Source organism: Mastomys coucha, unplaced genomic scaffold, assembly GCF_008632895.1.
Source record: "Mastomys coucha isolate ucsf_1 unplaced genomic scaffold, UCSF_Mcou_1 pScaffold22, whole genome shotgun sequence".
Classification (NCBI taxonomy): domain Eukaryota; kingdom Metazoa; phylum Chordata; class Mammalia; order Rodentia; family Muridae; genus Mastomys; species Mastomys coucha.
Genome location: NW_022196905.1, coordinates 65,140,918 through 65,165,627, shown reverse-complemented (window position 1 = coordinate 65,165,627; position 24,710 = coordinate 65,140,918). Strand labels below are relative to the sequence as shown.

The following is a 24,710-nucleotide window of genomic DNA, read 5'->3' as shown; positions in this document are numbered from 1 at the left end:
CACTAACCCAGACAGACAGGAAGGAACCGGAGTCACTGGGCTGGCGGAGTTCCTGTGTGCCTGGTCAACCTGGTCCCAGTTACTCCCAGTGTTGGGACAGATGTTTGTTCCTGCTTAACCTCTGATCCTGGGTGTGTCAGAGCGCCTGGGAGTGGAGCTTCCTCTGGGTGTTGTGGGACTGGCTTCAGAGCTTGCGCCCAAGGTCTCTGATATACCTATTATCCTTATGTTTGGTCTTCTCATTGTGTCCTGGATTTCCTGGATGTTTGGGGTTAGGAGCTTTTTGCTTTTTGCATTTTCTTTGACTGTTGTGTCAATGTTTTCTATGGTGTCTTCTGCCCCTGAGATTCTCTCTTCTATCTCTTGTATTCTGTTGGTGATGCTTGCATCTATGACTCCTGATCTCTTTCCTAGGTTTTCTATGTCCAGGGTTGTCTCCATTTGTTACATGGCTAATAAGGTGTCTTTTTTTTTTTTCTCCTGGGAATTCAGTCTAAGAAAAAAAGTGATGGGGCTCTCCATTTCATGAGACAGAGAGCTTATGATCAATATCCAACTATGCAGCTCAGGCTGCAAAGAATTCAGGGTGCTAGGCTTCTGTGTGTTGTGCACACTTGGCAAAGAGCTCTTGTAAAAAGCTTAAGACAGAGACATACTAGAACAACAAGCTGAAGACTGAGAAGAACTCTCTCAGAAGAGCATGGCAGACCCACAGCACCACATGGCCAATGTTTTGAGATAGGAAGGGGAAGGTGTTTTACATTACATATAGAGTAAAGACCATGGTGTGCCTTCTACAGGCCATTTCCTGTTGCTTTTCTGCTTAGAAAGCCCTTCTCCCCTTCTGATGACAACTTACCCCATCTGACTGGAACACTTCCTTGGGCGGCCTAGGCTAAGCCTTAGTCTGCTTCAGCTGCTCTTGATGAACACTTCCTGTAAAGCCATGTTCTCACAGGCTCATGAGGTGTAGGTCAGGATACCATCCAGTGTTAGACTAAGAGATAGATGCTGCACAGAGGGGGCATGGCCTTTTTTTCTTGCCTTGCAAGATATTCTGGATCCCATATGACATGTCTGAAAGTAATTGACCATAGTAATGGGGGAGACATGGAAAAAGAAGGGGTAGCAACTTATTCCTTTATCCACTTAATCTACAAATAAGCAGGAAATCAACCAGCAGTTTCCATTCCACATACCTTAAGGTAAAGCTATCAAGGCAAAGGCTTTTGCTGCCACTATTCATTTGGAAAGAAAAATCCCCAATGTTAGGTCATTACGGATCAGGGATATTTCCTAGGGATACTGGAAATCTGGGTAGCAGTAGTGAAAGACACTATGATAAAGAAACCTGAAACAGGGCCTTCACCTTCATGCCCTGTTGGTTGCCAGAGAAAGTAGTTTCCTTAAAATGGAGAGTTGGGGAGTAGGGACAAATGAGTGTAAGATTTGTCATTTACAAACCAGAATGCCAATATCTTTGTATGACCCTCTTGACCTCACTTCGCTTGCATTTCATTTTGTTACGTATAAGCACCTATATAACAATCGCGTATGGTTTTCCCCACTAGAAGCAACCGTCTGTTTCTTTCCTTCAGTGTGGTTTCCTGTGGTTTTGTTCATTTGTGCCGAGTTCTTTTGGGATACTGGCCCACGCTTAGTTGGTGAGAGGATGAACCCAGAGCATACCTCTTCTATCTGTGTTCAATATTGGGAGGGAGATGGGAAGAAAATTAAAGTTGTGTCATCCTTCAGCCCCAGCAGACATTCTTAGTCCTTCAGATGGAGGGTTGGGGATTGGCAGGTGATGAAAGCTATTGGGCTTTTCCCTTCCACAGGTCAGACACCATGTCCAGAAGGAGATCGGGGATGCCTTGACAGCTCCTGTGTCGAATCCTGTGCTGAAAGCTCTCTGTGTGACTCAGACAGCAGCCTGAGTAACTGCAGTAAGTACAACAGCTGACACGGGCAATTTCTGTGACAGACGGTACATCTAGCCTCTTTCTACCACATTGCCATAAACGCCTGAAGTTGGAGTCACTCCAAAAGAGCACATATATTTGCTTTTGCTCTTGTCCAAAGGTTGCATGTGGTAGCAGAAAAAGAACCAAAATGGTCTTCATTAGCTAAATAAGAAACAAATGTGTGGTTGAGAATGGGCCATCCATCTGCATTGCTTAATGTCATTACCACCACTTTCTTCTCAACATCAGCTCCTATAAATTATGGGCCCATCTGCAGGCAGATGTTATCTTCCTTCTTTTTTTCTAAGCACAGCTTCCAAACTGGAGACTTCATCCAAGGACCAGATAGGAGATTCATCCCAACCGTCACATAAAATTTGGTCATTTTATGCTTCTGATAGATGCAGTCTCACTGTTCCAAACATGTTGGTGGACTATTATGGTCTGAGAATCATTGCATTAATTTGTCTCATTGACAGTGTGATGGCTGTGATGGTGAAAGCAGGTGGCTGTCTCTAAATTAGTTTTCAGTAGATTAGCTGAGGGGAGACGGAATGGCCATGGGGGGAGAACATCAAATAAACTCCCATGGGAAATTTTAACTGAACTAGAAAATTTCCAAAGACTGATTACTTAGAAATGATTTATTCCTCCCAGATCCAGTTATTGTATCATGTCTCTCACTTGGAGTAATTAATTGCTTGCTCCATCCTCGGCTTTGAATTGAGAGTTACTTCATATTACAAACCCTCTCCATCAAGGCCTTCGGAAGCTTTGAGGCTAGTAGATTAAGGGGGGACTTCCAGTGGCCTTGTAACATTTGAGGTGAAGTATATCCCAGAATATCAATGCTCATGGATGCTAAGAACTCCTTTCCATACAGTAAACACCAGAAGAGCGTAGATTCTGGGTGTTTAAAACTGGCTTAGACGTTGGTCCTTCCACTATTGAAAGCAGCCTCTGTAGTTGACTTGTAGCCATCTCTCAAGAAGCCTCTAGGTGGATATGTGTGCCTGATTCTCTACAAAGGTGGGTAAGTAGCATAGCCCTTTGTCAGTCTGTTCCTATACATGGGAATGTTATTATTTTAGAGTGCTTAACGTCATTAGCATCAATGGTGTTTAGCTTCTTGACCTCCATCCCTCTCTGTGATGTTTGTTTCCTCCAATTGGAGTTTGCAAAGAGAGAACAGGGAATAGTAGATAGATAGGAGGTTATTTGAGGAAAAGTTGCTCATTTCGTCCTCCTTTTCTCTCCCCATGCCCCCTTTTCCTGTCTTTTCTTTTGTTTTGTTTTGTTTTGTTTTGTTTTCATAACAGGGTTTCACTATGTATCTCCAACTAGGCTGGAGCTCTGTATATAGACCTGGTTGGCCTTGAACTCATAGAGATCTTCTGGGTTTTGCCTCCTGAGTCCTGGGGTTAAAGGGATGTGCCAACCACATTTCTTTCTCTTCTTCAGTGCAAAATTAAACAGAATATGGAAGGGCAATGAACAAACAGACACATAGATAGTGGGATATACTAGTAAAGCTGATTGCTTAGCACCAGTGAACAGTCCTGTATCTTGTTTGATGTCCTTGATGTTGTGAGTGAGGAAAGTCGCTATTCATTGGGTAGAGCCATCCGCTCCTCGGATTCTAGTCTCTGAAGACATAAGTTCTTGCCATCTCATAAAAAATTACACCTTTTTTTTTTTTTTCTGGAAAGTTGCTCATTTCTTCCTCCTTTTCCCTACCCATCCCCCTCTTTCTTTTTTCTTTCTTTTTTTCATAACAGGGTTTCACTATGCTCTCTGAAGATGCATTGAGTAGGGACTCAGGTCTCAGGATATCTTATATTTTCTCAGTGACTCCTGTGTGAAGCCATGGTTGACAATGACAGCTCTAGTGGTCTGCTTGTGACTCGGCTACACGAGTGTGTGTCCCCTCTGACACTGGATGTAGACAGTTTTCATATTTCTCTATGATTTTGGTTTTCAGTAGAGCAGTGGTTCTCAACCTTCCTAATGCTGTGACCCTTTAATACAGTTTTCTCATGTTGTGGTGACCCCCAACCATAAAATTATTTTTATTGCCACTTGATAACTGAAGTTTTGTTGCAGTTATGGATTGTAATATAAATATGTGAGTTTTCTGATGGTCTTAGGTGATCCCTGTGAATGGATCATTTTACCCACAAAGGGGTCATGGCCCACTGGTTGAGAACCACTAATCTAGTGAAAGCCCATAGTTTACTGTCCATCACTACAAATGGAAGAAATGAACAACTACCATTGCAACCCAAAACCTCACATTTACATCTCTGCGAATGAGACAATGTACTGAAATGTGTATAGTATCACAGGAATGGTTTTGAATAGCCTGGACTATTCTGTCCAGTGCCTCCCTGGCATCTTGACATTTCCATTCCTTGCAGGGAACGAATTGCAGACATAGCCTTGCATTAGGGGGTAGAGGTAGAGATAATGTTCTCATGGCACAGAGAAAACAATCCATCACTTTTTTCTCATAGACAACAGCACAGGCAACTGGGAAATGCAGCCAGAACGAGTCATTCCCATAGTTCCTCTTTCTACTCACATTCATCAAGACCCTATGAAGCCTGCTGTAGCTGTCACGCCCCCTAGATATTTTCCTGTGTTCCAGGTGTTCTATTTGCCTTTACTTCAATATGGCACCTCACCTGTTCTCTTACTCCACTTTCTAAGGCTCCTATTGACCATTGAGGAAGAGGAAGGCATGAGCGACTTTGCCCTAGTTATAACTTCCTTCTCACTTACAATTTCCTGTCTGATCTTTAACAACTCTAGTTGGAAGAAACAAATAGCGTGGGGGCGATGATCAAGAAGCCAAACATCAAAATGGTAGAAAACAACAGATAGGAGAATGATGCTTTTCTCCAAGTATTCCCACCTGCTGAGTGAGGAGTAGATGATTAGTTGTCATATTGTTCAGGGTGACGATTGATGAGCCAAGGTGTGGGACATCTACAGCTGTCGACATCACAATAAGGAGGAGTCAGACATCATGTAGCTGCTGAGGAGAAAATGCAGTAGCTGTCTACAGTCCTGGCAAGCACACAGAGCCGAAGCAGCCCAGGCAACCCTCCTGGTTCTGCTGCCACAGTTCAGGAAGTAGGAAAGCTCACAGACTGTTCTAAATCAAAGTGATAGGCAGAGGTTCAGAGCTTGCAGCAGAGTGTCTGGTCAGTGTGACTAGATGTTGAAAGTGTCACTTTTTCCTGTAAATGGTTATTACTTAGAACCCAGTTCCCAGTGACTTCACAGCTCTGTTCACAATCTCATCTTCTTCACTCTTGTTGCAGAGTTTGAAAATAGGATGCCACTGACTGAACACCAGGTTTTAAAAACAGTCATTTATTCAACCTGATCTACAGGACCCAGTGAATACCTATACAGAATACTTGCAAGCTGGACCAGTCAGTCTATGCTAAGCATGCTCGCGTTTGTGACATGATCGCCCTCTAGTGACTATTTCATACTTAGCTCCATGTTCATACTTGAGCTATAAAAGCTTACTGGTCAAAGCCACTGAATTTGGATTGGACGAGTATCTAAGAGTCTAAGTAGTTCAGCAATTTGTAGAGAATGTCTTTTAAGGGAAAAATATAAGATCCAATCCTTACTTCACTCAATAAAGATCTTCAGGATAGTGCATGCTCATCATGTAATCTTTCCATCACCCTTGGCAGTGAAACACTGAAAGTTATACTTTGACAAATCAGAAGTGACTCATTCTCCATACATCAGAACAGAGATAAATTATCTATATGGTACTATCTATTCACCACCTAATAGAGACACATTGATAAAAATTTAAACTATGGTAGTATGGTAAAAGAAGAAAGGGAAAGAAAAGGTGTGTAAGAAAAAGGATTGCCTGAGACATCTATGTGAAGAGTTATATTTTGTAAAATCATAAGTATATTAAGAGAAGAAGAAAAAGGGCCTCTTTTCCTCCACATCTCTGAAATTGAAGGTACTTATGACAAGCAAAGAAGCCTTTAACAAAAGCGACAGGGAGAATAGTGGGAACAATCTGATTCTTCATTGGCAAAGGCAAACAGAGCTCTGGAAATGTCTCTCTGTGTGAGAGTGAGTAGGGAAAGGTATGGGAGGGGCTTTAAAGTCTTCTAAAGACTCTGGGAGAGGCAGAGAGAAAAAGGGATGGGAGATAACGAACTGATGGTGGAGTTTTGTATCATTCCTAAAAAAGAAAATCTTTTAAGGATCTGAATGCAAAACTTGAAAGTTCCCATTGGTTTCACTCTGAGCAGATATAATAAGTCACACTTAATTAAGTGGCTTAAACGGTAGACCACAGTCCTGGAGTCTAGAAACTTGAGGTCAACAGTGCCAGCATAGCCCAGATATGGACTCTTCTCAACCACAGAAAGTCAACTTTTTTTGTATCTGATATGCTAGGAAGAGAAAGGAAGATTTCTCTGAGGTCCTGTGTTTTGCCCCAGTATGATGCCACTTACCTGGTGTCCTAGCCCCCCCAAGAAACAGAAACTTAGAGCATATCTTGTTGATGACATTTTAGCCTAATAAGTTCCTTATGAATATTGTATCTATGAAACTCTCATCATCCGTATATTAATAAGTGTCCTGAGGCTTATTTCATCCCAGTCCATATTACTTGTTTATTTGTATCATACCACTTTTCAGACAAACAAGAGTTATTTGAATAATTGCTCGTAATAAGGCATGGAATCTTCAGTGTGCCTAGGTCAATTTTATAACACAAATCTGATTAACTCTACTACCTTGGGGCCAATGATATATTTTCTGGGATCACTAAGGGGACAGAAACTCTCTACTGCCTTCTCTCAAGCCTGCCCAAATTCACCTGTTCTCAGAAGGTTGGATTGCTATGGGTTATTTTATGCTGTCCCTTTGAGCTCCCAGCATTTTGATCAATGTCACTGTGATAATTAATCCAGGCTACAAAGGCAGAGTACCATAGGCTGTGAGGCATGAACAACAAATGTGTGTGTCTTACAGTTCAAGAGGCTGGAAGTTCATAATCAAGGTCCTGGCAGATTTGATCTCATGGGAGGTCTTGCTCACTGCATCATTTGTCAAGAGCTGCAGTCTTGCTGTTTTTATATGATGGTAAAAGCAAGACTACTATCATTAAGGATGCTAATTCTAGTCAGGTGGTGGTGGCACACACCTTTAATCCCAGCACTTGGGAGGCAGAGGCAGACGGATTTCTGAGTTTGAGGCCAGCCTGGTCTACAGAGTGAATTCGAGGACAGAGAAACCCTGTCTCAACACCCCCCCCACACACACACATACACCCCTCAAAAGATGCTAATTCTACAATGAGCTTTCTCCTGACTTTTACACTGTATCTACTTACCTTCCAAAGCACTGCCTCCAAATGAAGTACCATTGAGGATTAAAGCTGCTCCTTCAATGAAACATGAGTGAAACAGGATCCATGCAAACTTGACCATAGCCTGTTTTTACACGTTGTGTCTTCTTTTTTTCCAGGACTATGGAGTTCAAAAATGGCAGAAATATGGTTTCTTTTTCAGTGCTTAGAATAGTCCCTGACCCCATTCCCCCTCTTTTTCTTCTTCCATTCTCTGAGGTGAAGAGCTAAAGGTCATTTCTTTAAAATCTCTGACTGATGTGGAGCAGGAAGGAGTAGGTCTAGGAGGACCCCATCAGGGAGTAATGAACAGATGACTTACTAAGGAAGAAGGAGAAGGCCTGTGCTGTGCACTAAGTTCTAGAAGCACATGTCAACTGGAGGCATGGCCCATTTGAGTGAAAGATATCAGGGAAAGAAGTGGGAAGAACAAACAGGCTGTGTGAGGACAAATCCTTATGGAGATATTGTTGTTTTATAGGTTACAGAATGGACCACAGCAAAGTCGATGCCATAGTCATAGGTGGGAAAGTTAGTTATCGAAGAGTAAAGTAGCCTTAGACTCCAAGGTACCATGCTTGCATTTTATCCTCCTTATGCAAGGAGCATCCAGCAGATCACAGCCTCTTCTTAGGCTAATTATTATAGCCTTATCTTTAAATTCATTGGTCAGTAAGAGAGCATAGGCTCAGAAATTGTCTAATTGCCCATTTAATTAACCTCATTGATTTTTTTTTAATGTCCATTGAAGATAATGGGGCCTGTGCTATTTTAAAAGCAATGAATAAATCAGAAGGAAAAAAGGAACCGAACAAAGGCATGATAGAAGACTCATTTTCAAATAAAGTTGAGTCAACTTTTTAAAAACAAGGAAGGGTTTTCTAAAATGCATGTGCTGGCCATCCTACACATGGAAATGAACACAGGTTTGTCATGGCTCTTCTGGAATGGAGTCCTTGGTTTTGATGTCCATAGATAAGTGTCTTGTACTATTGGCAGTCTAGTTTTTGCTACCCAGTCTCCAGGGTTCTTAAAATTTACCTTTCATGGCCCTTGGCCCTGTGAAGGTTCTGTGCCCCAGTGTAGGGGAATACCAGGGCCAGTAAGTGGGAGAATGTGGGGTGGTGAGGAAGGGGAAGAGGGAGAACAGGGGTTTGTTCTTGTTGTTGTTTTTTGGGGGATTTTTTGGAGGGGAAACTGGGAAAGGAGAAATCATGTGACATGTAAATAAAGAAAATACCTAATAAAGTAAAAAAATTTGCCTCTCACAACCCCTGTTTGTTCTAATTCCAGCTTCAAGTATACAGGTATAGAAAATAGGAATATAAACTGAACATTTGCCAACAACAATTCATGAAGAAATTAGTTTTAAAACAAATCTTTGCTATATACATTTATTTGGTATTGCCATTTATTAGAGGTAAAAAGGCAAATTTGCATACTAATGAAATAAATGGGTTTTTTACATAAAAATTAAATATTCATTGAATATTTGATAAAACTGGGTGTTGTACCTCACTCTTATAATTCCATAACTTATAAAGCTAAGGCACAAAGATAGCCTTGACTCTGGCTAACCTGAGCTATATAATGAGTTCCAGTACAACCTCAGCTAGAGCAGAAACAAAAATAAACTGTAGCAAACCAACCAACCAAAATCCAAAACCAAAACAACAACAATCAATGATAATAGAAACAGAGCATCATTAATGTTTTTCAAAGTTGGCCCAAGTTTAATTTTGTAGTTCTCTACATGGAGAATGCTGCATTAACTTACATAAATACATTGTGCAAGCTGGGAGAAGTATGTTTAGGGCTTTCAGAAACGGGGAAGTGCTGTCCTGATCGCAAGATAAAATTCATAGAACCAGTTTTCATAAAAACTCAAGTCAGCCACTCCAGCTACATTTTAAAAAATTAATCATTCTAATTCAGTACAATTTGAATATATACTAACTTGGTACATGCTGAAGAAAGGTGAGAAATATTGTCTTTATTTCCTGCAGTCCAACCATTTTGTTTCAATACCAGATGAAAACTTGTTATATACAGTAAAAACACAGTCACTCATAATAGATGGTTATCTGGGGCCTGAGCCGAGGCATTTGTATTGCCTGCAAGGTTTGTTGATGCTACACGGGATGGGATGGGATGTGTACTGCAGAAAGCATATGCCATGTGCTCAAGGCTGCACTGAAGTCACATGATGCAAGACTTGCAAGTGTCAGAGACATCTCTGATCCAATACACACTTCTTTCTGGATTAAGTTTTCACCATTGTATGCTCAGACACCATTGAGTCTTGCCAATTATTTTCCAGGCCACATGCATAATTGTATAACCAGGACCCAGAGTTCTTGCCAATTATTTTACAGGCCACATGCATAATTGTAGAACCAGGACCCAGAGTTTTAGAAGCTGTGATCTAAGTCAAGTAGACTTTGAGAGTGGGAAGCTTAAAGAGGGTGATTCTAATATTAAAATTTGTATGTGTTTTTGTTGTTGTTGTTGTTAGGTCAATGTGAGCCCATCACTTTGGAACTCTGCATGAATTTGCCCTACAACCATACACATTATCCAAATTACCTTGGCCACAGAACTCAAAAGGAAGCATCCATCAGCTGGGAGTCATCTCTCTTCCCTGCACTTGTACAAACCAACTGTTACAAATACCTCATGTTTTTCGCTTGCACCATTTTGGTTCCAAAGTGTGATGTGAATACAGGCCAACGCATCCCGCCTTGCAGGTAAAATAGTGGGCTCTGTGCCAGGAATCCTCAATCCTACCTCAGAAAGAACAAAAGAGCACAAAGCTGAATTTACACAAATAAGTATTGCTAAAGAATCTGAAAGTTAGTAAATTCCAAATATAAGGGAGTGGGAATAAAATGAGTGCTTGAATTCATCATTCAAGCACCAGATGTGGATGCCTTGAATTTCCTTCCATCACATGTGCTTTTATCTCATGTTGGAGGATCCTAAACTATCCTTTGGAATGTAAGTTAGGGATGGGATGCTGTTCAGTGCTAGCACATCCTTTAGAATGTGTTTGGGGACCACTGGCATCCCAAACCTAAGCAAGGCAAAACAAAAGAGAGCGGGTAGAGGGACTGAGGAAGGGCTGTGTCTGCCATTTTTGTCTAGAAACACTGATGTGCTTGCTGTTTTGACATTAATGAAATGAACTCTTTACCAGTGTGTTAAAGGTGCTATACTCCGATAGTACTTATAGGTTAATGTGACTACACAGGGAGACAGAATAGCTGTCCATAGTGGGACAACGATGCACATCATGATATTTTTTTTCCTGTCTGAATGAAAGAAAGACATGTCAGGAACAAAGCTTGAACCTTGGGTCTAAGCAATATCCTGAGGGCCAGAACCATACTTGTGAAGTTAATTGCCAGCTTCAAGTCTTCTCTAACTATTTTGTGCTCTTGTGACAAATTACTTAGTCTCTTTGGACCTCAAGTGCTTTGACTGGTGAAATAACTGTTTTGTATGTTAAGTTTTGTTATAGCAAGAGTTCAAGAAAAGATTACGGACTTAAATAAATTCCGGAGCCTCTGAATTGGCTGCAAGCTCTGTGGTAACTGACACTCTTGAAGATAGCATATGGCTCAATTGTGGCATCCTTCTGGGCCACATGTAAGAGGTTGTAATCAGAGATTGTGCATATTTGAGATGACTGTCCCAGAAGTCACTGTTCCTACAGTCTGCAATGCTGCCTCAAAACGAAGGCTGTGCAGATGTGCTTGCCTGAATGTGAGTGGTAACTATAGAAACCATATGTTGGGATCAGAAGTCACACAGAGCTTTAAGAAAAAGAAATAATACCAATATAAGGGACAGATGGTAAAACAATAAATTTAAGGCTGTATATCAAGTGGATGATGAAGTGGGGATATCTCTGGAGTTGGGGCAGGAAACAATAAGGTCTCAGAATGACTTGGGCAGCTGAACAAGTCATACAAGATGAGGAAAGTAAAGTTTAGTGTTTGTTCAGGCTAAAGTAATTCTGGAAGTTTTATTACATGCCCTTTGAGGTATTGTTGGAGTATCTACTGATTTCATACTGAAATTTTTTGTGAATCTTATTCTATTTTGGCTGAGCAAGGTCGATGATGGTAGTGAATTGCTACTTTGAATAGTACTTCCCCAATTGTGTTTGATTTTTTTTCTATATCTACATAACTTCCCCCAATGCATCAATTTACTGTACTTATAAATGCAAATCCACACTGAATCTCATGGCTTTATAACCTAAAGGACTGGGTTACAAATAGTTCCAAGATGCTATTGAGTGAACATGTTGATAAACTTTTGGTGAGTTTAACTCTGTTTCTTTTTTTTTTTATTAGATATTTTCTTTATTTACATATTATGATTTCTCCTTTCCCAGTTTCCCCTCCAAACAAACAAACAAACAAACAAACAAAAACAATAAGAGCAAACCCCTGTTGCCTTCCCCCTCCCCATGCCTGCCATCCCACCTTCTTCCACTTCTTGGCCCTGGCATTCCCCTACACTAGGGCACAGAACCTTCACAGGGCCAAGGACCTCTCCTCCCACTGATGATCGACTTTGCAATCCTCTACTATACACATGCTGCCAGAACAATCAGTCCCACCATGTATAGGCCTTGGTTGGTGGTTGAGTCCCTGGGTGCTCTGAGGGTACTAGCTTTTAACTCTGTTTCTTAGCTTTACTAATATGTCTTTCAATTTCAGTGCCAGCAATAGGAACATTTTGATATTTAGGCATGCAGCTATTTTATTATAACATACTAATATGCTCCAAAGCTTATGGATTAATGCATAGCTCGTTTCTACTGAGTTTGTCTATTAACCTTAACATTTAATTTTTAAGTTGTACATCGGAAGATAGCCAGTCTTACTGAGTCTCCCAATGTGGAAAAAAATTGAGGATTATTATGTCTCATGTTCAAAATCCCTTTTAACTGAAGATGTAGCATCCTGGCAGATGCCTAGCACTGAGGGCCACACAGAACTTGACAAGAACGTCCTTAAACTTTTGGTGGTGCTGTTAGTATTATTTTATAGTAAGATTCCAAAGTAACGGAGCAAATGGTTACCTTAAGATGACAGCTATGACTGAGCCCTATATTTGTTGTATATATGCAGCAAAACTCTAATGCAGCAGACAGTGCCTGAATAATATTGAACTTACCATTCTTTTAAGCTGAATATGGCAACAGCCCACATTCATCTTTGTTGAAAATTCCAAATCTAAACTAGAAACTGAATTTTATCTTTAGAACAAACAAATAAGCAGTATTGATGGCAGCTGAGGAGGGGAAACAGAGGCAGATCTCCAGATAAGCCAGCATAACATGTGACACCCCTTCCCTCCACTATTCATCAGAGTTCTCTCCCTGGTCCATGGTGACAGGTGATGGGGAATGCTCAACATTCCTCTGCTTAGAGGCTACGAAAAGGCTAGAGGATGTTTACCTAAAAGACAGAAAAGTAGAAAGCCAAAGGGAAGAGGGTCTGAGCTTGGAGAATATTTAATTTTTGTCTGCAGTAGTCTATTGTAGTGAAGGCAGCTTGGTCCTCTTTATCCAGATATTGCTTGTTTGGATTTCCTAAGAGACAATTACATATATGTGCATGCCTATATGCCTCTACACACTTCCTTACACAAACAGTCCCTCGTAGAATGTAAACCCAAATGCATTCTGAGCATACATTTCCTACGGAGCTATATGGCTTCTGACACATTCTCTTTCTGCTTGTAGACTCCTATGTGAGCACTCCAAGGAGCGCTGTGAATCTGTTCTGGGGATCGTAGGCCTGCAGTGGCCTGAAGACACAGACTGTAATCAATTTCCAGAAGAAAGTTCAGACAATCACACTTGCCTCCTGCCCAGTGAAGACGTGGAAGGTTAATATTCCAGTTGATTCCAGTAGGACATCTAACGTGGATGTATGCGTCAGCCACTTTTTGCAGTCTCTGTATTAGGGAGAGCTGTTGTTGGTTTTCTATTTAGTTGTCAATTAGGCTGTATAAGTACGTGGGTTTAAAAAGTACTTGATTGCTCTAGAAGGTGCTGGCACCTATTGGTCCACTGTTGTCATTACTAGCATATGTAAAATATATTTAAGCAATAAAAATGAACTCAGAGGTGAGTTTAGTCATCCAGGTATTTTCCATGTTATGCATGCTCCACTGGTTAGTTGTGGATGCTATTTATTTGAGGAGCTGTGAAGCTAACCACAAACACCAACCCTTGGTTCTTCCATCAATAACCCTTGGTTTATTCCATAATAACAGAAGGGTTATTAATAGAAAAGTAGACTTTAGGACTGGTCCATCAAACGAAAGACTAGAACCCCTGGGAAATTAGGATCATAGATTGCACAAGGGATTTCAGGCTCAGGCCATTGTTTAGTGTCTATTTAGAAAGGTGATTAGCTATTGTAAGGTACAGGTGCTAGGAGCAGATAGGAGGTGATGGTACCAAGGATGAAGGAGAAGGACAGAGATTAGCAGAGAGAAGAAAGCCACGTGAACTTCAGGTGTGTTGGCTGAGGAGAGCTGTTCTTTCTTTAGTGCTTGACCATACACCAACACCCCAAATGGAAACACTCATGTAGGTTGACCCCTCTGCAATTCTGTCCACTGAGAGAAGCACTACTTTTTTGACAGAATGCTCTCCGAGTCACTTCAAGTGCCGCTCAGGACGATGTGTTCTGGGTTCCAGAAGATGCGACGGCCAGGCTGACTGTGATGACGACAGTGATGAGGAGAACTGTGGTATGTATGTGAGGCAGCATTGCCTTTAATGTACAGCAGTAACCTCCAAGAATAAGTATCTGTGTTGGAATATGTAAACCATTTGCTTATTCTAGGAAGTGCCGTCTGATCTAAAGCTCATGCATTTACTTCTGAAGGCAGCAGACCATAAGGCATAACTTGATATGACTTTTCTCTGAAATTACATTTTAATTTATAATAAAATTACATTTCAGCTTATAGCCTTAAATATATAAATAGTAAAGGAAAAAAGTAACGATTTGTAAATGTGAGGAACCATTTTTGTTATTAAATTGCGAAGCAGTTGTTATCTGGCTTATGGGAAGAATGCCAATGTGTTGACATAGCCGTCCTCAGCCACTAATCAGGCAACTCTCTCCATGAAGAAGGTTCAGGTAACAGCGCTCACATTTAATTAAGATTCATTTTCATGCTCCTCTCGCTTTGCCTCTGTTGAAAAGGATAAAGCTCTCCCTGATGCTCGTACCATTGAGCCCCAACATCACCAGTGGGGAGGCTGGAGATGCCAGGGCCAATTGGAACACAGCCGTTCTCAGTTTATTTCCCTGAAAACTGTGGTTCTTGTGCGCCGAGAGTGTGCCAGGGAGCAGAAAACAGACAATACCTTTCAACAAAAAATGCCTGGCACAGAGCAGAATGATTGAGGGGCTATCTAAAAGCTAGCTTGCTTGTAATTATTTCGCCTGTCATGCCCCCCAAATAAGACTGACACCTTATTCACTGGAAGCACATAAGGCAATATCCATTTTGAGATCATTTTATTCCGTTGGCCTTTGAAGTATGAAATATTGCCTTTCCCCTCCAAATGAATTTTAGTAGTAGTAAACACTGTCCTCCTGGTCAAGACAAAATGCCATAAGCAATCAACTGACCCACTATCAGCTACTATAACCAAGGACACACACATCTTCTAGGAGATTACAGCTGTCCGGACGATGGTACAGAGGTCAGTGTGATTTTGCTGTGGAGCAATATTTAATAATTTGAGAACTTACTATAGTTTGCCAGTTCTTGTTGGTAAGTGTTTTGTAAATAAAATAAAAATAAAAAATAAATATATCGCTCACTGTCATTTGAGTGGTGTGTCCAGAATGAACTAGATTGTTCCTGTAAGAATGTTGGTATTCTAAGGTATGGTAGTCTAAGGTATGATTTCAAGTGGATTAACTTAGAGTATTCAAAGTGACTCTATGACTCTATCGAGGAGACTAACTCTAGATTTTTAGAAGGTCACTAAATATTTGGCAAGTGCTCGGTTGAAAAAAAAGTGGCTCGTGCTGCTTGGGGGCAGGGATTGTACACCTAAAATCCCAGCATTTGGGAGGTAGATGCAAGAGGTCAAGAGTTCAAGGTCACTTTCAACTACACAAGGAGTTCGAGACTAACCTGGGCTGCCACTTGAGGCTCTGAGTCAAGAAAACCACAACAAAGCAAACAAAATACATCTTGCCAAGAATAAATGGTCTTCATTCTAAAATACAGCATGAAGCATAAATTCATAGTACTATTAAAAAGTACTTAGATGGACCTAAAATGTCAAAATTATAGTTAAATAATGAGTTTTCATTAAAAATTTTCCCTTAGAAGAGAAAAATACCACAAAGATAAAATAAATGTCTTAGTCAGAGTTTCTTTTATTATTATTATTACTAGATATTTTCTTTATTTACATTTCAAATTTTATCCCCTTTCCTGGTTTTCCCTCTGAAAAGCCCCCTATTCCCTTCCCCCTCCCCTTGCTCACCAACCCACCCTCTCCTGCTTCCTGGCACTGGCATTCCCCTACATGGGGTCATAGAGCCTTCACAGGACCAAGGGCCTCTCCTCCCACTGATGACTGGCAAGGCCACCCTTTGCTACCTATGCAGCTGGAGCCATAAGTCCCACCATGTGTACTCTTTGGCTGGTGATTTAGTCCCTGGGAGCTCTGGGGGTATTGGTTAGTTCAAATTGTTGTTTCTTCTATGGGATTGCAAACCCCTTCAGCTCTTTGGGTCCTTTCTCTAGCTCATTCTTTGGGGACCCTGTGCTCAGTCCAATGGATGGCTGTGAGCCTCCACTTCTGTATTAGTCAGACACTGGCAGAGCCTCTCAGGAGACAGCTATATCAGGCTCCTGTTAACTTGCTGGCACCCACAATAGTGTCTGGATTTGGTGATGGTATTTAGTCAGGGTTTCTATTCCTGCACAATCATCATGACTATGAAGCAAGTTGGTTTTATTCAGCTTACATTTCCATATTGCTGTTCATCATCAAAGGAAGTCAGGATTGGAACTCAAGCAGGTCAGGAAGCAAGAGCTGAAGCAGCAACCATGGAGGGATGTTATTTACTGGCTTGCTTCTTCTGGCTTGCTCAGCTTGCTTTCTTATAGAACTCCAGACTACCAGCCCAGGGATGGCACCATCCTCCCTCCTTGATCACCAAGTGAAAGAATGCCTTACAGCTGGATCTCATGGAGGCCTTTCTGCAAGGGAATCTCCTTTCTCTGTGATAACTCTAGCTTGTGTCAAGTTGACGCAAAAAAACAGCCAGTGCAATAAACTAATCTTTATTTCATTTCCAAAACATCATGTCCACCATCAATAGCTCTGATGTAAGAAGTTAAGATTTGATAAGAAATTAGTTCATTTGGAGCTAAACTGATTGCTTTAATAGTAATAATTTACATGAGAGAAATTTGCACTGTTTTCCAAACAGTGATGGACAAGTTTCCCTTTGGCATGCATGCATGCACTCAGATGGTCTGTCTAGTGTACTGGGAGGACACATTGCTGGCAATTAGATAAGGATGTGAAGTTGACAGGCCACACAGGACTCTGGGTATGTCATCCAGTTCATGCTCTGATGTTCTCAGATGTCATGTGCACATTTGCTTATATGGCAATGGAGACTGGGAGCCTGGGCTGCCAGTCTTCCACCTTTCTTGTCACTCTGATGTATTCTATACCTCCTGTGCTGAAGGCATGCAATGCCTGGGGTTGCCTGTCACGACTCTACAGCTCACGTAGAAGTTTTAACAACACACCTGGGGTTCCCTTCAAAACAACACTTAGTTCAGTTAGGAAGCACTTGACGTGTCCGAAATTAAATTGATCATGTATTTCTTTAGCAATTTCATATCTGGAAATGGGATTGCCATTAAAGCACACTAAGCTATAGATGTAGTTTTTAAAATGAATGTACGAGAACTTAGCAAGGAGGGTTTTGCTCATAGCGGGCTCCTGCTCTTGTGGTAAAATTTTCACTGATGTAATTGCTAATATAAGCAAGCATTTTAAGGTTTGTTAATAGTCAGTGTGTTTTCAACACATGCTTAGAAGATCTATGCAAGCCTGAAGGCATCGGTGAAGAACTGACTCACGGGGGGATGGGGGGGAGGGAGCCTTGGAGACATGGGAGGGATTGGAAGAGTTAGCACTTCTTCATCTTCTACGTTGATAGCTTGTCGGTGATAAAATAGATGACATTTCCATATACAGTTAAACTAGCAACTCGATAAAATCAGTTTATCTCCAGCATAGCACTGTGTGGATAGTAGCCAGTCCTGAACAGAGAAGCAAACATGAAAGGCATGAAGAAAACAGCCACAGGATTCTGTATTTGATTTTTGCTGCCAAACTTTAACATTGACTGTGTAAGGCTGAGGTTTGCTTTCTCTGGGGTTTATGACCACAGTCTGTTCAGCTATTATATAAATGTGGTCATACCTGTGCTCTGATTGCAGAAGTGGGTCTTCTCAGTGGGGCCATTAAATAAAAATATGGTTCGAGCAAATTCTTTATATCTAATGTAAAAATAGAATCCTTAATTACCTGAATCTACATTCATAACCAATAACATCATCACAACCAATAAAAAATCACTCTCCTGAGTATAAAATAATGAAATTCCTCCATGCAGAGAAAGATTGATAGCAATACAAACTCTTGAGTAGCGTTTCATTTATCTTCACATTAACAAACAGCACCTTTATCAACTATCCTTGGTCCTTTATAAAACTCAGATAAAACAAAAACTTTAGATGTAACCAGAACTGTTTCTCAGAATCCAATCCTCTGGGGATCCTCAGAGGTTCATTACTATGATACTTTCAAGTTTCATGGAAAGTTTTATATATTTTTTGTATTCTTTAAGAGCACTGAGATAATTTACCACACAAAAGCGTTGCTTGTGGATGGGACCATTTTGCTCGGCAGCCATCAGAAGAGAGAGATTCATTGTGTCTGTACATGGCACATACCCCTAACTGTGCTTTGGGGATGAATCTGTGGGCTTGATTTCTGATCCCTGAACAGACTCCCACTAAAGGAGAAGAGTGATCTCTTTCTTTGGCACTTTGCTGCTTGGTTCACGTATCGTCTTATATTGAATGTTAGATGGGCTTCTCAGAGTGGTAGGATGCTGTGTGGAGACTTAGGTTTGGCATCTGGACTCTACATTTAGAGACCCTGTCAATTTTAGCTTGCCATTTGACGCTGGAGCTAGGAGCATTCTGGGCAGATCAAGACTTGATACCTTGCCTCGCACTGCCCTCCTTTGGCTTGCCTTGCTGGTTTTCCCTGTGCAGGGCAATTGTTATTCTGTTTGGTCTCATAACCTAAAGCTGTGTGAAGTATCCTATCTCATCCATATTTGTCTGAACACATACTTACATCAAAAATGTCACTTTATAGACAAAGTGATTTACTCACGAATAACACTGCCTTCCACATGGCAAATGCCATGACCTCCTCTCGCTTTACCTCATCTGTTCTTACCGTCTTTATCCCCAGGAGATGTTTACTTGTACAGACTTTTCTAACAAAAATTGTACATAAAGGAAACATCAGTGTCACAGAATACTCATATAACCTTGGAGAATGCAGATACACAGTAGATAACGAATGCCATTGTTGTTAGTAGTGTTGTTGGTCTGAGTATACGCTACAGGATGCCTGATGCCCAGTGATCTGTTCTTCTGCTTGTTTTTTTTTTATTAGTCCCTTCCAAATGTACAGATTCTTCATTGTTTCAAAGGTGTCCCTGCATCATGCTTCTTTCTCTCATCCTCCACTAGCATAGTGGTTCTCCACCACCACCAGCAACAACAATCTTTTACACTTTCTGTGTTTGCACTGCTTTCTGATGGAAAGAGAAGTTTAGGCTATTGGGCAGGAACTGGCGCACGTGGGCAGATTTCAGAGTTCCTTTTGAATCTCTAGAAGACATTACCATCATAACATTGCAGTTAGAGTTGGCAGCCTCTGCCAGCTGGAAACTCTGAATCCCATCCAATGAACTCATTCGTAGAATTGATGTCTGGACCTACGACCAGGTGAATGGCCAGTGCAGGTCTCTCACCATTTATCTCTCCCATATTTGGGTGATAAAACACTCTAAACCTAATTTTAGCTCAGTAAAATTTCTATTCTGGTAAAGAATTTGAACCATTTTTAACAGGGAGACTTTTTTTCCAGTGACTTCCAAGAATCCTGAGTTAATCATCTATGAGAGCTCTCTGAATTCTTTGTAATAGGTCTGATGAGACATAGCTTTTAAGAGTATCCTTATTTGGTCACTGCTTTGTGATTTAGATATCTTAAATAATATTTTTCCTGAGAACCAAAGTTTGCTGTTCCTTAGATGAAGAGAAGTTGCATTTGAATTAACCATGAATTGAGGGCCTAACCAGATTCTAAGAGAAATTATGGACATCAGAAAGGTCAAGGGAGCACGTGACTATAATCAGACAGGTGGGTCTTGAGGTCAAGGATAGGTTAGACTACAGGAGAAACCATCTCAAAACCTAAAATACGTAAAAGTTCAAAGCTATGATATCTTTTCCTTCATACCCTCACAGGATGGTCAGGACCCTGGATCCTCTGGGGCATCTAGTTACAGTAGGATCTTGGCATATCTTAGAAAGCATTCAAACACATTGCACTTAACCAGATGATATGTAGTAAATGTAGCCTAAGTGCTTGCTCCTTGAAGGGAAATTTAAGATCAAGTTGTAAACCCACAATTCTTATCTTTTCCAAATCATTTCCATGTTCCATACTAACTGACAAGGTTTCCAACCTCAGATCTCTGGCCCAGAAAAAGTAATAAATTTTGCACCTGGCTTTTAAATGAATTTTGTAAGTACTTAACACATGAGGGGCCTCTTTCATGGAACACAGATGGTCCCTCAGTTTGTAGACTGAAATTACATCTTAAGATTGCATGGATTTACATCTCTAGGCTTTGGCATACGTGCTTAAAAGCAGGACTCACTTTATAGATGAGCCGTGTGTGTTGGTGCGCAGACTCAGAAAGCAAGAGGAACAACTCAGGAAGGATGCTAATGCATAGCTGCTTTTTCACATTTTTTTTTCCATTTCCAGTATATTGATTTGGATCTTCTGTTAGGCATGTTGTTCTGTTCACAGGGTAGAATGGAGACTCCTGTTAGCTCCTACTTTCAGGAGCAATCGCGTGATTGATAGTCATCACAGATGTCCAAAGTCTTCAAGAAGAAACCAGGCCTTCATGCTAACGTTTTTTTAACCTTATTCAATTAAATTTTGCCATCATTTTCAACTGTGCTTCCATCACTAATAGCTTTTTCTTCTGTTTCCAGGTTGCAAAGAAAGAGATCTTTGGGAATGTCCATTTAATAAGCAATGTCTGAAGCATACATTAATCTGCGATGGGTTTCCAGACTGTCCAGACAGCATGGATGAAAAAAACTGCTGTAAGCGCCTTTATGAGTTTGCTAACAAACAGTGTTTTGTATTTTAAATACATATTGCTTCACTTTAAACACATTTGGAAATTTGGAAATTTGGAAACACACATGAAAAGGTTTTAGTTTGTTTAGTTCTTTTGACCAAACTTATGTCTACAAAGGTATATATTACGAGAAGGCTAATGTTTTTAAAATACAAATATTATTGTAATGATATGAAAACATGAAAATACCCCTTGCCAGTAACCAAAATGGAAGACATAAAATGTAACCACAAGATGAAACACATTGTCAACATTAAACTCACACGACAGAATTATTTGGCCTGGGTTCGTTATGCATCTTTAGTTGATGTGTTAGTGGATTTCCTATTAGTTATCAGGATACCCAAGAGAATTGATGTAAGAAGTTGGGTTTATTTTGCTTAGAGTTTGGGATATTTCAGTCCATGGTTTAGAGGAGGAAACAACAGAGAAGCATATTGACTTCAAGGTTGTGTATTAGGAAAGAAAAAGAAGAGGCTGCAGTCCCACAAAGTCCTTGAAGATACACCTTCACTGGCTGCGAGATGTCCCTGACATCTCCCCCTTTTTAAAAGGCACTTCTTCAGCTTTCCAATCGTATTGCAAGCTTCAGAGTAAATCCCTAAGAAATGGCCTCAAAGGACACTTATCTCAAAGACAGCACTTGAATAACAGGAAGTATACAGTAGGATGTGCAGTGTTGTCTTGAGTTTCAGAAGTAAATATACATAGCTAAGACAAACATCAGAAGGTCATGAAAAGATTACGCTTGTCTATGGTGGTGGTTTTATGTTTTCTGTGATTTTGAAATCTTTTATGTCTAAATGATATACAGTCATCATCTTCAGTACTAGTTTAAAAATATCTTAAGGCATTTTACTTACAATTAATAGAAAGCTTAACACAATCAAACAAAAAAAATGAAGGCATTTATCATGTGTATTATACATGTCTTGTATTATTATAGTAAAAGTCTTGGCAAAATGAATTCACAAGGCTACAATGAAATAGAGAAATACATCATTTTGTATGTGACTCTTTCATTTTAGCCTGGCCTCAGGGTGGATGAGCTGCCTTGATCATGCTCAGTAGGAGGAAGGGAAGATTCTGTTCCTTTCCCTGGAATATCACTAAGGGATGCCCCATGGGTCAACAATAGGCAGAGTGACAGAGTGTAGCAAGGGGCTTCTGTATGGATTAGAAAAGACATTTCCTACAAACACCCAAAGCTCGGCTCCAGGCAGGGATTAGGAAACGCTGAGTGCTCCAGTCTGGCCTGGTTCCTGGCTAAGGCACATGGCGTGGTCAGCAGAGTTTAGGTGCATGCTATTTTGTAATGCATAAATCATAAAATCACAGAGCAAGGGTCTGTTACAGAATTGCATTTAATCCTGGACTGATAATTACTCTCAGAAAAGAATAGTCAGAAAAATGCCATGCCTATGTGAAACTAATCAACATCCTCCTCTGGGATAAGGGATGGTTGGTATGAAGCCCTGGACAAAATCAGGTTTCCTTTTCATAGATGGAAGACGGGAAATGGATGCTAAGTAGGCAATCAAGGAGATTTACTATAATTTTAAAAATCAAAAAGAGATTTATATGTGACTCAGAGAGTAATTTAATAGTAGGATCCCTAAAAAGCGTTTTATCTACATGAACAGAGCTTACTTTCTTCCTGCGGTGTCTTCAGTCTGCTTTCTCAAACATTTCCATCTTCTTCTTCTTGGTCTCCCCTGCCAGCATTTTGCCAAGGTGATGAGCTGGAATGTGCCAACCACGAGTGTGTGCCCCATGACCTTTGGTGTGATGGACGGGCCGACTGCTCAGACTCCTCAGATGAATGGGGCTGTGGTAAGCTTCTGGTCCACCTGCCCTGTGTTCATTCACATGCCTGTCAGCCGTCTAAGCTATGAATCCTAAACTACTTCATGGGTTTTACCAACCAAGTTCATCTATTTTGCTTTGCTGTTATAAAAGCTGACAGTGGTGATTCATGCGAGTTATTTCTAAGTGACAGTAAAATTTCCCCCAAAGTTACTTCTAGACTTTAAATGTCTATATTATTTGTATAATATTTTTGCATTCAAATGCTTGGAGGCATGCCATTTTTGAACTTAAGTTTTATTTATCACCAAGTTCAATAGTGGTGAATAATCAGTGAGTCTTGGGTCATTTACATCCTCAAGAAGAGGATAGAGTAGTGACCTCTTCATCTGACCTATACGCCCTGCTCCTCACCTTGATGAGGTTTCTAACGGTCTAGTTCCTGCTCTGGGCAGAACTGGAAGACATTTCAGTCAATGTGGCAGTCTGTCTCCTTGTGTGCACATTACTCCCCTAATTCACTCAGTTTCTACCTTAGTCTTCTGTATCCACTGGCCAAATAATGAGTTTCCCGTGCACTGTGATCAGGTACACAGTATTCCACAAATGACCCGTGGCTGATCCAGTGCAGAGGCTGGTGGTTTGCAAGTACACCACACCAGTCATAAATGTCTACCACCCTCTTGTACTACCAAACACTGAAAGGAAAAAAGTATGGAGTTTCAAATAGCTGCTTGCAATTAGTTTGGCTAATCCCTGTGTAAATTCAAGGCAGTGGGGCTCTGCCCCTGGCCACCTTCTGTCTCATAAAGAAAAGTCCAGAGCTGCCTTTCATTTCTTTCATTAGAGTCTGCAGTGTTTTGAAAGCACTGCACATATCGAATTCACTTTTTTCAGTCTCCTGTCACATTGAGGTAGCAGTGATTTGCACAGAGGGTCAACCCCAAATGGTTCTCAACTAAAATAAATACAAATGGAGGCAGGCAATCAGAGCAAAGACCTACAAACTTACTATGGTCCCTGGAGAAGAAGTGTTTTTAATTAGGCTTTCTCGCATTTTCCCCCCTTAGTGACCCTCTCTAAAAATGGGAACTCCTCCTCATTCCTGACTGTTCACCGGTCTGCAAGAGAACACCACGTGTGTGCTGATGGCTGGCAGGAGACGTTGAGTCAGCTGGCCTGCAGGCAGATGGGTTTAGGGTAAGGTCAGTAGTGTGTAGCACTTGATGAATTTCTCAGAGGACTCTGTGGATGTTAGCAGTAATATCTTCCTTATGATTGATGTACAACTGGAAAACTCAGAGCTCTCCAATGCCCTCGAAGTGCATCCTGTGTGAGGAACTTATCTAATTCTAGGCACCTGCTCTAAAGAGTGTGGGCTGCAAACCTGTTATGGTGAAGTCTCAAAAGTATATGAATTACTTGTATTTTGAAGTACGTGTGAAATGGAATACGTTCACTGTTTATAAATGCATTAAGATGGTCTCTTCTGTGGAGCATGGATGGAAAACTCTTCGTACCCTTTCCTTGAGGTTATTGGGAATTTCTTTTTAAGCAATATACATATATTACATACATTAAACAAAAATACAAGTTGAGAAAGAGAGGTCAAAGCTGCTGGTATTTCAATTCATCCTAAGTAACAAAGGAAATACACACCAAGGAGTAATTCAACATTTTGCTTTTTAGTGGAATGAGAAAACCCACCCTGTCCTTTTCATAACCAGAATGGAATGAAGTGTTCACACACTGTTTTGTTAGGTGTTCTGTTTCTGGTCATTCAGCAATAGAGAATACTGCTCTGTACCACCACAGAACACATACAGGATGATGTATACATATGTATCTGTTATATCATTGTATGGTATTTTGTTTTATTATGCTAATGATGTATGTGAGATTTGAGTATAAATATAGAAATGAGAAAAATAAAAGATCAGGGGGTCATGCAACTCTAGACTTAAAAGCCAGAGCTGATGC

General features: G+C 40.7%; 1 protein-coding gene across 4 annotated transcripts in view; it reads left to right on the top strand.

Moving 5' to 3' along the window:
- Positions 1-24,710, top strand: part of Corin (corin, serine peptidase) — a 211,355-nt gene that overhangs the window by 154,899 nt on the left and 31,746 nt on the right. For all 4 annotated transcript variants that reach the window (XM_031342604.1, XM_031342603.1, XM_031342602.1 and 1 more), the window contains 7 exons: positions 1,839-1,946; positions 9,884-10,115; positions 13,130-13,275; positions 14,041-14,148; positions 20,773-20,886; positions 22,647-22,757; positions 23,801-23,930. In XM_031342604.1, coding sequence (XP_031198464.1) covers positions 1,839-1,946; positions 9,884-10,115; positions 13,130-13,275; positions 14,041-14,148; positions 20,773-20,886; positions 22,647-22,757; positions 23,801-23,930 — 949 coding nt within the window. The remainder of the gene's footprint in view (positions 1-1,838; positions 1,947-9,883; positions 10,116-13,129; positions 13,276-14,040; positions 14,149-20,772; positions 20,887-22,646; positions 22,758-23,800; positions 23,931-24,710) is intronic.